Here is a 17106-nt window from a genome sequence, read left to right as displayed (position 1 = left end):
TATCGATGTAGCCTAGCCTATCTTAGCTCTTAAAAGCGCTCTCTACGTGCAAGGTTATGAACGTTAGCCGCAATTCCTCGCGCGTTTCCCAAAAATGTAGGCTACTGAACTCGTAGAAACGCGAGAATAGGTTACGTGCTACTTGAGTCGCTGTCCATTCGCTGACGTGCTGAACTAGGCTATACTAACCTTATATGGAATCGTATTCTGAACGTTTAACCTAACAATCGTCATCTGTTGTGTATTAGGAATCAGACAGGTTGTTTGAAAAAAAAAAATAAAAAAAATAAAAAAAAAAAAATATATATATATATATATATATATATATATATATATATAATGACATTCTATATAGATAGATCATTGGAGCTAACATTCTAGGGTAGAATGTCATTCTATATAGATCATTGGAGCCGTATCCGGTCGGCAAAACAGCAAATATTAGCGCTGTCTTCTGTTCCTCTTTTAGATAAAAACCCAAGTCTAAAATCTTTCATTGTTATTCTATATAGATCTTTCAGATTTAGGTCTGGATTTCCATGCTACTATGATGTTGCCAATGCGTCAAAAAAATATTTATCAAATGACAGTGCCCCCCCGCCGATGATCCAATGCCCCTCCAGTAGATCTGCTCTGACGCCGACTCTGCTGAGAACACACATAAAACTGAATTTAATCACATTACGCTTTGTGGACTATAATTTCTCCCATCTTCATGATTTATGCACGGTCTCATTTGAGCTTGTGCCTGGACAGCAGATGGCGAGGGGGTAATGCTGAAACTTGAACCATTTTCTTCGAGAATAAAAGTCAAATAAAAGACTCATTTAAAGACATTAGAAAGGATTTATTGTGAAGTATGAAGGGAAAAATCCACTTAAATGCAATTCAGTTAATATGACATATTCTGTAGTCCTCTGGTGCATCATGGGACATATATAAACGTCATCATTGAATGAACAGATTCAATAAACTATATAAAAATAATAGAAAAGTAGAAAATATTTATGATTTAAGTTCAACCAACGTATGCTATTAAAAGAAAATGTTGTTTATAAAAATATAATTATGCAAAATATAAAAAGTGCACATGAAAAGTAGAACATATAAACAAGTATAACAATAATTGCTAAAATAATTTCATGATTGCAGTGTCTCATTAATTTTGGTGACATTCACATTGAGGACAGTTTTTAAACAGTTTAACAGTATAAAACAGTTTTTCCCAACATTTACAGTAACTTTAAAAATGGAAAAGATTCATTTGTGTGCATTAAGAAACATTGACCTCAAATTAATCGCTCTTAGCTCTTATAGGAATGATGTTAAGTGCTTCTTTGTACAAAATCTGAAAATGTCTATGCTGACATGCTGTATTTTTGTGCATAGCTAAAGGATTTGGCAAAAAAAAAAAAAAAAAAAAAAAAAAAAACTACTTAACATTTCCATAATTACTGGCCAGAAGAAATTAAAATAGACACACACACACACACACACACACACACACACAAAATATTATGATCAGCAAAAAGGTTAAAAGTATCATATAGAAAAATATCAAACTAATATTTTAGCCAACATACAGAGTGCTGCTGGGATGATGTATTTTTGTATGCTACAACCCAGAAACAAGTTATTATTTTAGCACTTCCGGTTCCATTGTATTGAAGTCTATGTTTATTTTTATTTTTTTTGGTATGGGTTTTTTGAATGTTTTGAAGGTCTGTGGTGAACAAAAGCTCAAAATGATTGCACATTTTATTTTAGGACATTTACAACAAAAAACATCACTTAATGGGCACTTGTGATTTTTTAAAACTTCAACTTGTCTTGAAAAAGGCAGTGACTAACAAGTGGCTAAATGGGAATACAGATGAGATCAGGGACATTAAACGTCACCACACCAATCAGGAAACAGGAAAATACATGTGCTCACTCTGTGGTGTTCCTAATCGCGCTTTTGCAAACTATTCTAACTCAACCTTTTAGGGATTTTTTTTCTAAATAAAGATGTATGATCTACAGTACCTTCATTATATAGTTGACTGTTTCCTGAATAAATCCCTGTGTTTTTGAGATGCAACCCTTGTGAAAACTTCCTCAGTGTGACAACTAGCCCTGGTCTCCCTGACATAAAAACATATTTACATGCACTCAAATCTTACTGTAACTCTTGTTTGTAAGAGTCCAAAAGTGGACACAGATGCACACCATTGTGAAAATCACTCTGTGTTTGAATATATGATGTCTACAGGCGTCACTGAAAGGGAAGGCTGACCCTTTGTTTCCACCGTCACTTCCTTCCTGGCCTGATGAATCGCCACACCAATCTCTAACAGGTGACAGCACAAACAGAGGCAGGGTCAGTATCCCGCTGACTTGCCGTGCTTCCTGGCGTCAGATACGGCACTGATGCACTGTCCTTCTTTTGAGATACCGTTGACCACATTTAAAAATGGGTAAATGTTTTTGTCCGTCACTTTGTGTCCTAACACTTTCATTGCCTTAATATCTGACTGAGAAGAATAAAAGAACACAATGTTACTACTTACAAGTCAATTTGATTAACTGTTTCATAAAATGATGATTATAACCAGTGACCGGGGGCATTTGAAGAGCAAGTAAGAGCAATTACAATCAGTTCAGCCACACTAACAACATTCAATTATGGGACTGGGCTTCATGGTGAACTCATAATGTAAGAGCAGGTCTACATTCCAAAGGACTTACTTCATTGTATCCATTCTCAAAAAGGACATTGTTGCTGGAGCTCACAAATACTATTTTTTCAGTGATAGATTTGTTAAGGTTCATCCCAAACCACAAGTGGTTCATAATGGACTGAAATAAGAAAAGAAACAGGGGATGTTCATTAAAGAAGGTTTGTCATTTTCAGCTGGATATCTCTGTACTGCATCTGTGGCATGCTGATGACTACCACAGACAATAGTTTTTAATGCAGACAATTTTATATTTAATTAAACTGTTTTGATACAAATTCTAATACAATTAAACTAAATTTGGTTATTTTCAGCAGGGTATCTCTATACTGCGTCTGTGGCATGCTGTCGACCACCCCAGACAATCATTTTTAATGCATCGTTTAGTGCACTTATGAAATGTGTTTATAGACTGTAAATGGATGACAGTTTTATAGCTCAATAATCTTTTTTTTTTACTGGAAAATTCTTGAAAGTGTTTTTAAAATGTTATTTCAAAGTCAATATTGACAGTATTCACACTTTTTTCAGGGTGAAACTGAATATTCAATGAGAAGAGGTAGAGCAAGTTATTATATTTTGATAAAAGAATACAAAAATTTTTTTTTAGACAGTAAGACCATGCTATAAAAAAAGAGAAAATAGACATTATGTTGAAAAATAAAATTCAATCAAAATAATAGTTCAAATAGATTATTAAATATCTTTGATTAAAATGTAAATATAATAATGAAACTAAATTATGTTCTTTTCAACAGGATATTTCTGTACAGTTAATATTTCTGTGGGATGCTGCCAATGACCACAGACCACATATGAAATATTTATAGACCATCAGACAATTTTATAGCTCACATAATTTTGTTTTTACTGGAAGATACTGTATATGTAAGTGCTTTAACAAAAATACGATTTTAAAGTCAATACTGACTGGATTCTAAGTATTTTCTTGGAGAACCGGAATATTTATTGAGAAGCGGTTGAGCAAATTATTATTTTGATAAAAGATTTCAAAACCAAACCGTTTTAGACATAAAAAAGGGAAAAATAGACATTAAGTTGGATAATAAAATACAATTAAAAATATTTCAAAAAGTTGATTACAATTTTGTGACAAAAATTTCAACAGTTACTACAATAACTAAATTAGTAGTAGATGAAAACTGTTAGTAGATGCAGTAGATGTAAGCTGTATTTTTGTGAGCTGTGTAGTTCACAAAGATTGATAACACTGATAACTTGTTTAATTTCAGGTGGAGTTTGACTCACCAGGGCCATGGCTGTGGTGATGTAACTTCCTCCTGATCCACCAATCACCAGAGTCTTCTCCTGGGACTGCAGGATGGTAGGAGCCATGGAGGAGGGAGGCTGCTCGCCTGGAGAGAAGCAAAAAAACAGACAAAAGGGTGACAAAAAGTCTCAAGACATGCAAAATGTAAGAAGATATATTTGGTGAAGGATCTTCACCTGGTGTGACAGAAACTGCTTGGCCGCAGAAGTCAGCTAGCTCGTTGTTGAGGATGATACCTGTTTTAGGAGAGTAAACAGTCGACCCAAACCTGAAGACGGAAGATATACAATTAGTAGTTTTTATAAATCTCAACAGAATTTTTCATTATTTAATTTATAATATTATCAAATTTCTAATGTATTTTTATTTACATTATTAATATGCTGTTTTATATATATATATATATATATATATATATATATATATATATATATATATATAGTTACTATATAGCCTTAGTGAGGACAAAAAAATAGTTATTTTAAAAGAATTAAAAATCTTACTGAACCCTAGTGTTATTTTGTAGGTATACACACACACACACACACACACAGACACTCAGTTAGTTTATTTACGTGTTTTCACTTTCTATTTTTGAAACTTTTTTTATACTATTTTTCTATGATTTGTAACTCTGCTGAGCATATGTTATAAATGTGTCTCACATCTGGTTGATGGTGCTGGTGACTGACACAGCACTGCCATCTGCTGCCATCACTGAAACATGCGTGGTGCCAAAGCGGTCGACTGACGGCGTGATGTTGTAGTAAGAGGCGTTGTGTGTGGAGCCGTCAGTGATCAAAGCCTTGATATGCTTAATGAACTTCTCATCTTTGATGTACTCCATCTGCATTCACAGAGCACAAGAAAAACATGAATAAAGCCGCCTTTCCACCGTCTCCGACAAACGACAAGCAACAGACCAGAAGTCATCCATTTCTAATAGAAAGTAGTGCGGGAGTTGTGTGGAGTTCCGATCATATGCGTATGCGGAAATTTCGGATCCGATTTGAGCTTCGGATGCATTCAAATATTTGAACTTCTAGGCCAGTGATCCTCAAATCTGGCCCACAAGATCCACTTTCCTGCAGAGTTTAGCTGTAACCCTAATCAAACACACCTGAGGATGCTAATCAATGTCTTCAGGATCATTAGAAAAATCACAGGTAGGTGAGTTTGATCAGGGTTGGAGCTAAACACTGCAGTGCATTGGCCCTCCAGGGTAAGATTTGAGGAACACTGTTATGTGAGTTTTGTGAGGGTTTGACGGTATGTGATGTATTGTATTGGAAATCTATCGGAGGGTTGTCAGAATTACCAATATGTTGTTCACTTTAACATTATTCTTTAAACACTATTTCTGTGAAATGGTGATTTAGAATAATTATGGCAGAAATAATTTTTTTTTAATTTTTAAATTATTATTTAAGTTGTTTTTTTGTGTAATGGTGCTTTAGAATAATTATGGTTTGGGGGGGGGGGTCATCTGATTTGTGACGATGCATTCATACATTAACTATAGTCATTAAAATTATTCATTTTACCATGGTGAATATGCCACGGTAACGGTTGCTGCACGACCAAATTGAAAGTTCTGTGCGATTGCCACTAGAGGGAGAAATGTGACAATCGTGTCCGAATGTCGTGTGCAGTGGAAAGGCTGCGTCCACACGGAGACGAGTTTAGCTGTATATGCATACTTTTTGTATCTTATAGCCGTTTCGTCCACACGGATCCGGCGTTTTGGGAGAGTGAAACCGATATTTTTTGAAACCGGGTCCCAGAGTGGATAAATTTGAAAACGTCGCCCTTGCGCTTTCATGTGGACAGCGAATCCGTATATTTTCTAAAAAAGATGACGTCATCAGCCCCCGTCTCGCCCCTAGTCAGACACCGCTATGTCACGTATCAGCAACAAAAACATGAACAAAAACTGAACGATTGTCTTTTTATTAGCTAACATTAACAAAGATTAATAAATTAATTGTTCCATGTTCATTGTATACCACAAGGTTTATGTGCATAGTCCAAGTCTTCTCTGTGGCAGTGTTTCGTGGTTTCGTGCAGATGCAGATATTTCTTGAGACGAGGGGGAAAAAAGGTCTGATAGGGAAAGATCTGGCTTGTGTGGATGTAACCTAAATCTAGTATAAAAACTTCCCAGTCAAATTTATTCAGTTTAGTCTGATCATTATTTGCGTTTTTCATTTTTTGCCAGGCGTGGAATTATTTATAATGTTGCTAAATGAAATCAAATATTTTCATGCTTGCTTTGAATGCATGCGTCTTCAACAAATATTTCGATTTAATTTCAAAGATTAATTGCTTGCATTTGTGTGGCCTTCCTAAGAAATAACATCCGGCCTTTCATAGAATTTACTCAACCCTACAATCGACGTCAAGTGATATTATGCTTACTACTGCCAAAAACAGCAAATATAAGAAAATAAAGCACATGAGAAACTCTGCTGTTGTGTTAATGTTAAATAATTGTTCCAGACGGAAAATCATGTCATTTTGATTTTAACATCAGGCCAAATGTTAATGTTAAATGAAGTTGTATCCATACATCTGTAGAGCTGAAGTAGGGGTCTTTGAGGTTGTGCTTTTGTCCATTGGCAAACTTAACCGCCTCAAGGAACCGATGCAAAGTCAGGGTTTTCTGGTCTCCTTGCTTGGAGGCTGGAGAAAGTCCGAACCCTGAGAAAAAAAAAAGGAGGTTTAATATCTATAAGTAAGAACTGATTCAGTAAAGCTAGCATAGTTGTTTTTTCTTTTGTGATCTACACCTACCATGCATTAGTTTGAGGATAAAACTGAGTATCGCTCCCCCTGCTGGTGGAGGAGGGAAGTGCATCTTGTATTCCCCAAGTTGGACTGACCACGCGTCACTGACTCTGACCGTAAAAGTGCTCAGATCCTCTAATGATAACACTCCATCTGGAAAAAAGGCAAACTGTGTAAACAAGCAAAAACCCTGTATTTCGAAAGCACTACATCCTGTATATTCAGTGTATTTCGAAAGCACCACGTCCTGCCATTTATATACAAACAGTTCGTACTTCTTTCTTGTACATCCTTTATTAAGTCCTTGGCAATTTTTCCAGTGTAAAAGGCATCGGCTCCTTCTTTGGCGATAGTTTCCATGGTTTCTGCCAGCCGTGGGAACTTGAGGGTGTCCCTTGGGCGATGGTCCTTGTAGAACAGTTCACTAAAGGACATATACAAGAAATAAGCTGATAAAACCAGACAGAAAGCAACTCAAGTAACATTAACCAGCCAGGTGAAACAAAATATGATGAAACTTGCCAAGAACATGTCTGTGTCATATTTCACCCCAAAATAATAATAGTGAAAAAATAAATTAATAAATGTAACATTAATTTAAATAACATAACAATAAAACAATAAAAAAAACATTAAAATATTTAAATACAAATAACAATAATAATAAAATGTTTTGATTAAAATGTCATTTCATTGAGATATATGTTTATATAATATTTATTATTTATCTAATTTATATATGTTTATATATAAAAATGTTTTTGAAATAAGTCTCTCACAGGATCTGCATTAATTTGAGCAAAAATACAGTAAAAACAGTAATATTGTCCAAACATATTTAGCGAGTTACAGTATGTAATTCAGCAAATTATGATTTAAAATAGACAAAAATTGTATTTAATTGAAAACTGGAGCTAGGCTCAATGTTGCTTTGATTCATGCAGCAGGAAGTTTCTTAATATACAACAATGGAACAGGTCTTATATTTCCTGCGGTTTGCCTGCGGCTAAGTCATAACCTACTTCTTTGACACTGATTGTCAGGAATGCTCCTCAAGGTTCATCGTACTTGTGCCCTTAAATAAACTATTGCATTGAGATGACAATCATAACAAACAGCAGTGTACATGATAGTGTGTATGTGTTTGTTTGGAGAAGATACATTACCAGAGTTCAGTGCCATTAATCAGGTTTTTAATTAATTCTTCCTGCAAGAAATAAGCGAGGTAGGCTGGCATGGGGAAGCCCTCTCGTGCCAGCTTGATAGAGGGCTCGAATAGTTTGGCCCAGGGCAGCTTTCCATACAACCGATGAGCCTTTTCATAGCCACGGAGTTCTCCTGGTACACCTATCCAGTGACTTCCTGTGAGGCGCGAGGACAAATAAAGCAGAAAACAGTTGGCGTAATGATTGGATTCAGAAGATCTAAATGAAGTTTGCCAGTGCAAAATTTGCCACAATTCTAGGATGTTTTTCGTGTTTGTCAGAGTGTTGCCAGGCTGTTATGTGCCCAAGTTTAATATTAGGGTTAAGCATCTAGCTAAAATCACTAACCTTAAGTATGAACAAAAAGGACAATCAAATTGAGTAATACTGGTCTGAAACAAAATTAAGAAAAGCTGTCCACTGCCAAATCAGATTATTTCCAGCTTTGTTGTCAGTGGACGTTATGGCATTACAAAGAAAAACACAGTGAGTTTCTTTCTTTTCCAAATTAAATAAACTATAGCTTTTGGAAAAAAAAAAAACTAATCTAGGAAGTAAAAAAATTACAGAAAAATAATTGCATTTTTGTGCGTGAACAGCATGTGAACATTTAGTAAACTACACAAAATTGGTCAACAGGAGAATTTAGCTCTGGAATTCTGGGTAAAAATGTTTGGCAATAGTGACTATAATCAGTCAAAATGACATTTTAACTGTCCAGGAAGTACATATAAGAATTAGAAACAAGCAAAACAAGTCCACTTAAGTACACAGTTGCCGTAAGACAGAATTCCCCATTTCTACGCACGATGTCCCATTGTACTTTCGATATTTCCAAATGGCATGTTTAATCTAAAAAAAAACAAATGTTTCATCGTTTACTCATTCTTTAATTATTTTCCTTCTTCTGTGAAACACAAAAGAAGAATGTCCAAGCTTGTTTTTCATACAAGGAAAGAGGATGGTGATTCATATAGCTAAACTATATATATATATTCATGGAAGAAAGAAAATAATGTGGGGTTGGAGTGACATTAGGTTGAATGCATGATGTAAATTCTGGATGCACTTTTGGGTAATTTTTACTTCCTGTCTAAATGAGAGGCCACCCTTACGAAAAAGAAGTTTATTCAAGTGTGCTATTAGTATACTTCTTTTAAACTAAAATAGGAAAGTATGCTTTTAGTTTACTTTTTATGTACTTCTCAGAAATGGGCTTTATGTACTTCTCAGAAATATACTTAAAATGACATTTAAGTATACTTGACTTATACTTACAAAAAGTCTAAATATACTTGAACTATACTTAAGTATACTTAATAAAATAAACTTGAAGTATACTACTTTTTGGTAAGGGCAGTGAGGGATAATTTACCCTGCTTTTATGAGGAAGAGCTTTACCTGGAGCAAGTGGAGTGGTTTTAGGACACTTATTCAGCAGATCTGCTTGGACATCTTTTGGGACTGTTTCTCTTGAGCTGATGATTTTCACTTTGCCTGAAAAACAGAGGAATCCATAAACTGTTTGGTTTATGCAGATTTTATTTTTTAAAACGGTATTATCTATCCTCATTATTTACATCATGTATTTTTCTTTGTCTCTTTAAAGAACACTGTTTAAACAATAAACTAACAGGTCAATCCAGCTTTCCACAAAATTTCTAGAGAAACTCATATAGCTGTACTGGATTATACTTGTATGAAGTGTTCTGAATTGCACATGTAATGGGAAAAATAGGTATGTTAGTTCAAATTAGACTTTGCATCACCACAATCACAAGACCAAGACAAAAAACTATATGCTAAATTCCATTTACTATTAAAGTGTTTTTATGCAACTACAATACATATATATAGACATACCTGTTTTGTCCATAATTGTAAAGATGGCCCCTCCACCCAAGCCCATGCTCTGTGGGTTAACCAAACTAGTGCAGAGCAGAGCTGCGATGGCTGCGTCTACCGCTGAGCCCCCCTCAAGCAACATGTCCCTGTGAACAGAAGACATGTCCCATAAATTTAGCATTGGGTTCCAGCTATGACTAGTGCAATATTAAGTGTATTAATTGTATGATTAATTTTAAATATATATTTCCTTTGATTTTCCTTCGAAAAAAATGTAATATTTTTCAATCTTAAAATGATATGGCAAACTGGGCGTGTCACATTTATAGACTTTCGGTGCATTCCAAATGGGATATATCACCCTCCGAAGGGCACTTCGGAGTGAAAACAATCATGGCCGCCATAATGAAGGGTCGTTCCAAACTGAAGTGCTCAAAACTGGCCACTTCAAAAGGCCCTTCAGAATGAAGGATTTCGAAGGGTACAATTGATGGACACTTCGGGCTCCCATGATCTTTTGCCCAGATTCTTTGCATGACGACAGCACCTCTGTGTGGGCATGTGATTATGACGCAGAAGGGCACTTCAAGAAACAGTTGTTTGGTCCCCTACACCCTTCAACCCTTGAAGCTCTCAATCAGGTTGGTAAACCCTTTGAAGGGATAAGTTGATAACAATCTTATGTTATCTAGTAAAGTATAAGTGAAGCCTGACACACAACCTTATGGCTTGATCATTGTATTAGTACAGCTGAGGCTCACGAATATACAGTCAAACAATTCATCTATATCTGATCATATACCATTTTTAATGATGACTGATTATGAAAGTCTGCCCAATATGAATTTTGAGTGTAAGAGGGCTGGTTTGGTAAAATTAGTCTAAATGTACAGATGAACATGATATGAAAATGGATGCTCTGTTGAATATGGTGGTATTACCGGGAGGTGCAATCATGTGTACAGATGTGACATTGTGACATGGTGACTCATGGTACAGCCTTTTGTGCCGTGTATGATGATATGATGATATTGTGGGATCAGTGTATGAGGCTAGTAGACCATATCTTACACGCCCTGACAAGAAATATAATAATAAGCCATGGTGGAAAAAGTATGTGTCAGCAAATCATAATGAAGCTAAGGAAGCATTTAAGGCATGGGATATAGCTGGTAGGCCCAGACAGGGACATTTATGGACTGGAAAAAGTTAACCAATGCCACGTATAAATATGCAGTTTGTTATATCTGTAAACATGAACAAGTGATGACAGCAGATTCAATGGTGAAAAATCTGCTTTGTAATAATGTGAATGATTTCTGGATGGACATAAGATCAATAAATAGGAGCAATGTGTCATTAACATGCTCTGTAGAGGGTGTGTCTGGAGCTGTGAATATAGCAGGGCTGTGGAGACAACAGTATTGTGCTCTGTTTAATTGTGTAAAGAGTGAGCCATGCAAAGTTGAAACAGTCTCCTGTATGGATACAGGGAGTGAGGTATATCAAGCAATAATTCAGCTCCAAGATAGGAAAACTGGTGGTTTAGATCAAAATACTGCTGAACATTTAAAATTTGCGAGCCCTAGGCTTGCGGTCCTTATGGGCTGCTGCCATAGTCTATGTTGTCAGTAACCTTGTTGCCTGTTATTAAGGATAAGACTGGTAAGATACTGTAGGTATTTTAGATAAATGTAGGCCAGTTGCTTTAGCTACTGTTGTGTCATAGGGTCTGGAAAGAATCATATTAGATCGATTAGGTGTTTATCTTGATACCACAGACCAGGGGACGGCAACCTACGGCACGCGTGCCAACAGTGGCACGCAGAGGGATAATCACTGACACATGAGTATAATAGGGAAAACTGCATACTGACGTACATTTTGAGGTATTAACTTCTCATAGTCACATAGCCTGTTTGAAGCTATAAATACTATTAAAGTGTGAGAATTAAATTGCGGTAGTCTACGGATGTGCACGACTGCTGCACATACTAGGCACTGCAGATCAATGTCAAAATGACTGAGATGGCCAATCAAATCAAAGTAGGCGGGGTTTAATGTTGACAAGCAGAGTGCGAAGCGTTAGTTTAACGTTAAAGAGAGCAAATCATTTAACAGTAGTCAACTTTTAACGATACATTTACAATATAAATGTTAAATGACCGACAGATATATCCAGTGACGCAAACTACTCGAATTTATTTTATTTCTCAAATATGGCAATTTTGAGAGCGAGAGAGAAAATTGTAAATTGTCTGTGTCTGTCTCTTAAAACAAAAATATGAAGCCTGAGTTTAGTTACTTAAAAAAAAACAATTTTACACCCCTTCTTACTGAGAAATATAAGTGATTCAGCATTGATTATTAAAAGTCGCATGGCAGCGCTGACAACAAGTTTATGAGCTTCTGAATGTTACTTTTTGCACAACGCGATCTCAGATCTGTGTGCCAGTGGTGTGTGTGTGTGTGTGTTTGTCACACACACACACACACACACACACACACACACACACACACACACACACACACACACACACACACACACACACAAAAATACAGAGATGTTCAGTATGGTGATGTTTAGTATCTGTTTTTATATTTTATTCTTTTGAATTTTTTAAAAAACTATTTATGAAAAAATCTTCAGAAACTATTTACATCAAAATCAAAATAGGCCTATTGTTTTTTTTATCGTATCATTTAAAAATGTGTATGTACTGTACAAAGCATTAATGCATACTGTATAATACAGAATTAAAGGGGGGTGGGCACAGTGGTTAACCAGAAAAATAAAAAATGGCATGTCAGGCCGAAAAGGTTGCCGACCCCTGCCACAGACTATCAGTTTAGCTTTAAGGCTCAACATAGTACTGATTTTTGTATGCTCTGAATGAAGTAGTAGAACTGTATAAAAGACAAAATTCCACTGTTATAATTGGCTTTATTGATGCTTCTAAAGCTTTTGACTGAGTTAATCATCAAAAGTTGTTCAGTAAACTAAGTGAAAAGGGGCGTATCTAATAGCATGAAGAATTTTGACATATTGGCGGTAGACTAATCAAAGTATGCAGATAAAGTTGGGTAATTGTGTGTCAAGATTCATTTAGAGTAAGTAATGGAGTCCGGAATGGGGGTTATTTTGTGTCAAGATTCAGATTTTCCTACCTCCCATTAAAACAGTGGGTAGTACAATTCGACAACGAAAAATGCTGCCGATAAAATTATGGTTCATAAACATCTACACATACCATAACCCTAAACCTACCATTACAGTAATGCAAATACAGTAATTATGTGTTATATTCGCGGTTGAAGCAATAAGGGATACATTTACAGTAAACCAGCAATAAATATTTTTTTCTACGTATTAGATTGTGTTTTATAAAAGTCTATACCTACCCCAACCCTAAACCTACCCTTACAGTAATGCAAATACATTAAATACAGTTGTTTATCATGAGAAAAAGGACGCGATATTGCTGTGCGCATGCGCAGTTAACCCTGGTAGGAAAATCTGACGGGTAGGATAAAATGTCAGGACACCAGCAATTAGGTCTACTTTCACCAGCCCTTTTTAATGTCTAAATGACTGTTATTGTTGATATTGACTGTAAGACTGGATGTATGCTTGGTAAAATGCTGATGATAGTTCAACAGCTGCTAAATATCTGATCTGATTATGGGATTAGATATGTTGTGCAATATAATACAAAAAAGAGTGGTGCCATGATCTGCAGAACCAAAAAACATAGATATTTTAATTTCCCAGATTCCTATTTATCAGCGCAAATACTAAATGTGTGTACTGAAACAAAATATTTGGGTCATTTCATTAACAATGAAATGAGTGATGATGATGATATGTATTAGGCAGCGTCGTATGTTATATGCTCAAGCAAATATACAGGTGAAAAAATTGTATACTGTATGTGTTCTGATAAGGTAAAGCTAAACCTTTTTAGAGCATATTGTACATATTTTTATACTGTTCCCTTGTGGGTTAAGTTTAAAAAAATGCCTATGTAAGCTTCAGGTTGCTTACAATGACTGTATGAGGATCTTGCTGAAAAAACAACAACAACAACAACAACAACAACAACAACAACAACAACAAAAACAAGGTAGAGCAGGAGGAGTTCCAGCCTTCACACACACACACACACACACACACACACACACACACACACACACACACACACACACACACACACAAACACAAACATGCACAATTGTGCAGAATTCTGAAAATTCTTGCTTTCTCCAAGATCAGTCTTTGCACTCTCTTGTATTTTAAGCACTTTATAGGGGTTGTTGTGTCTCTGCATGCAGCAGATATTTTGGGATAATAGGGTAATACACCACAAAGGATAATCTCAAATGTTACACGATGTCCTGAACTGATAAAAGGAAATGTGAGATATTTCAAAGGCAGTGATGCAACAACAATCTCAAACGTGTAAAACATAAGAACACTTCTTTTAGAATACCACACTCTTTTTATCAGTGTTAGGTGATACAACAATGGCCATCAATCAAATAATGATGTATACTCATATTCATGATAATGCATAATCCTTGACAGCATATTATCAGATTGTGACAGTATGTGCCTTTCTTAAGTCAACAAAGCTGTTAAGAAGACAACAATTCAGTGTTGTTGAATTTGAAAGTTGAGATTAACGATTAGATCAGTGTCAAAGTGTTAAGTGGTAATGTTATACAGCAGCTTTTGCAACAAAAAAAAAATCAAGAAAGGAAACTCTGTAGAAAAGAAATCACAAATTTCCCTTTAATACTTAAATCATCTGCCCTAGAAAGTAAAGAGAACAAACGGAAAGCAAACTCCATTCCTACAAATGTCAGTTACTGTCTGAACAAGATGAGCCTTGTTGTCAGAACCTTCACCCTCCCTGTTCCTCACTGGTGCAATAAGCTGCAATTGTACTGCATGATATCTTGCTTATGTGCCCAAGAGCTTTCAAACTTTGGTTTAGGAAACTCCAGATTGTTGCTGGTAATGATGGAACTTGTTACCATAGTTGGCTAACGATGCTTTTGGGAAACAAACCCCTGATTTATTGACACTATCCCAACATTCAACAAGCAGCTGAAGACTAACCTCTTCAAAAAGTAAAAAAAAAAAAAAAAAAAAAAAACTTTTTTCATCATATTCTTCTCTGCATTTCACCTCTACTCTAACACTGTATACAATACATATTGTTGGCTCTGTGACAAATTGCTTATGGTCCTTTATTATAAGTCACATAAATGCAGACTAAATGCAAACGTAAAGATTTTTTCTAAGTTTCATGATGTTTCTCCTAACCTACTGATCTCAGCATTGTCTCAGAATGTTCTCAAAGAGCTCAATATGAACTCAAATATTTCTTCAAATTATTTAGGAGAAATATGAAATAAAATTCAGATTAATTTTTGACCTGAAATTATTAAATGTAGTAACTGCTAATGAAAGTAGGTAAATAAAAATACTACAATAAAACATCTAAAGAAAGCATCTTAAAAACTGGCAAAGCAAGTAAAAAGCTTGCCATGGTCTGCAGGAGCAAGCAAAAGTATTTACTTTATCCCTGTAGGGGTTGAATACAGATGAACAGCTTTTATTAAGATGCGTCAATGACTGGGCATGTCTTATGTAGTAATCAGTATTAAAATCATGCCAGACAGAATAAAAGCTCTTTTAGAAACAACCTCTTTTAGATACTGATGTGCCAAATGGTGTTTGTGGGTAAAGAGGGTGTCTGTGGAAACGCAATGTTCTTTACTTTTCACATTCGGATGTTTTTTTGTTTGACAAAATGTGCAAATGAGTTCCAAGCATCTCATGACATTAATCCAAAAGAGGACAAATGCCCCCTCTACCCGGGATATGCCTGGAAACCTCAAATACCTTCTCTCTGTGTACTTTGGGAACAGGTTAAACAGTGACCCCAGATGAAACACCAAAGACAAGTTCTTGGAAATGCAGTCATAAAAGACTTCATACAGTGAACAAGAAACGCTCTGTATGTTTGGCACAAACTGCAGGAAGCGTAGATGAGGGACAAAAAAATGTGCCATTTAATAGCATGACTTCTCCACAGGGCTTTGTGAAGCTGGTTGATCCAGTTTTGACTGGCAGGAGGTCTTGGCTGTCACTAGTACCATGATTCTTGTTAGTTTAATCAGTGCTCAGAACAAAAGGTCTTTGATATGGTTTCTTACAGCATCACTCAGAGGGTTTAAATGGTTGCAGAAAATATTTAACACAGAATGCACAGAATGTTAATGATCAAATGTCAACAAGATTGTATGTACACAATAGTCTGGACAGACTCATTCTTTTTAGTAATTTTTATGTCATAATTCTAGTTATTCTAAATCTATAAGATCCATCAGTACAAGAGTATCCAAACGCAAGTGCATCGCATCTGTGCAACGCTGCATTATCTAATCTCTTAAACTGATTATCTCTCTACATTCTGTTGTTTATTGTTAATAACTGTTTGAAATACTTTTAACATTACGTCTTTATATTAAACACTATATTACTGATATGCAGTTTAACTCTCTTAACTTGTACTGCAGCTGTATTGTACAGATCTGAAAGTCAGTGTTGCATCAATATAATATTTTCCATGCTTAAGGTTCAGATTTTAATTAGCATAACGCGCATGTCTTCTTACCTGCCGATGTTGGAGCACCTGACAGAGTCCGCAGAAACAGCGCCGTGCGTGAACGCGCATTTCCGTTTGGTGGCTAAAATGATGCAAATGCAGATAATTACAACAAAGCACACTAAAGCGAGTATGCAGAAGCAGCAGCGTCTCGACTGAGATTTGGCCATGCTGTGAGCAGCGCGCGTTCAGCAGGTAGAATGAGACGCGCGCGCTGCTCACTGACTTTAAGTGCTGGGGGCGGAGAAGAGTCACGCGACTAAGTGACTTTAGGACGCGTTTACACCAGGGCCATAACCACCATAGACATTGAGGGGGACAAACCCCCCCCCCCACCCCCAATAATTAAAAGTGGCCAAACTGTCCCCCCACAATATTTGAAATTCTTGCACTGATCTGCTGCACCCCATTAAGCAGCGCCCTTTTTAGGATGACAAAAACCTTTAAAAGATATATTTTCAGCCTGCTATGACTCATTGGTCTAACAGCGCTCGTCAATGTCACAATAACTGAGATGACCAATCAATCAAAGTAGGCGGGGTTTACCCAGGGCCGCTGCTGGCCAAATGGGTGCCCTAAGC

General features: G+C 36.1%; 1 protein-coding gene across 1 annotated transcript; it reads right to left on the bottom strand.

Annotated features, from left to right (window-relative positions):
• Window positions 1-826: 826 nt before the first annotated feature.
• Window positions 827-16748, bottom strand: LOC109113463 (glutathione hydrolase 5 proenzyme-like). The gene is made up of 12 exons (XM_042765383.1): window positions 16535-16748; window positions 9867-9994; window positions 9405-9500; window positions 7965-8160; window positions 7074-7222; window positions 6805-6951; window positions 6581-6711; window positions 4677-4858; window positions 4188-4279; window positions 3990-4096; window positions 2731-2841; window positions 827-2516 (listed from the first exon to the last, which is right to left on the bottom strand). Exons 1-12 carry the CDS (start codon window positions 16693-16695, stop codon window positions 2364-2366), a joined length of 1653 nt encoding a protein of 550 aa, XP_042621317.1. The 5' UTR covers window positions 16696-16748; the 3' UTR covers window positions 827-2363.
• Between the last annotated feature and the right edge of the window lie 358 nt (window positions 16749-17106).

This window comes from Cyprinus carpio, chromosome A10, assembly GCF_018340385.1.
Source record: "Cyprinus carpio isolate SPL01 chromosome A10, ASM1834038v1, whole genome shotgun sequence".
Taxonomy (NCBI): domain Eukaryota; kingdom Metazoa; phylum Chordata; class Actinopteri; order Cypriniformes; family Cyprinidae; genus Cyprinus; species Cyprinus carpio.
This window is presented reverse-complemented; position numbering and strand designations above follow the sequence as displayed.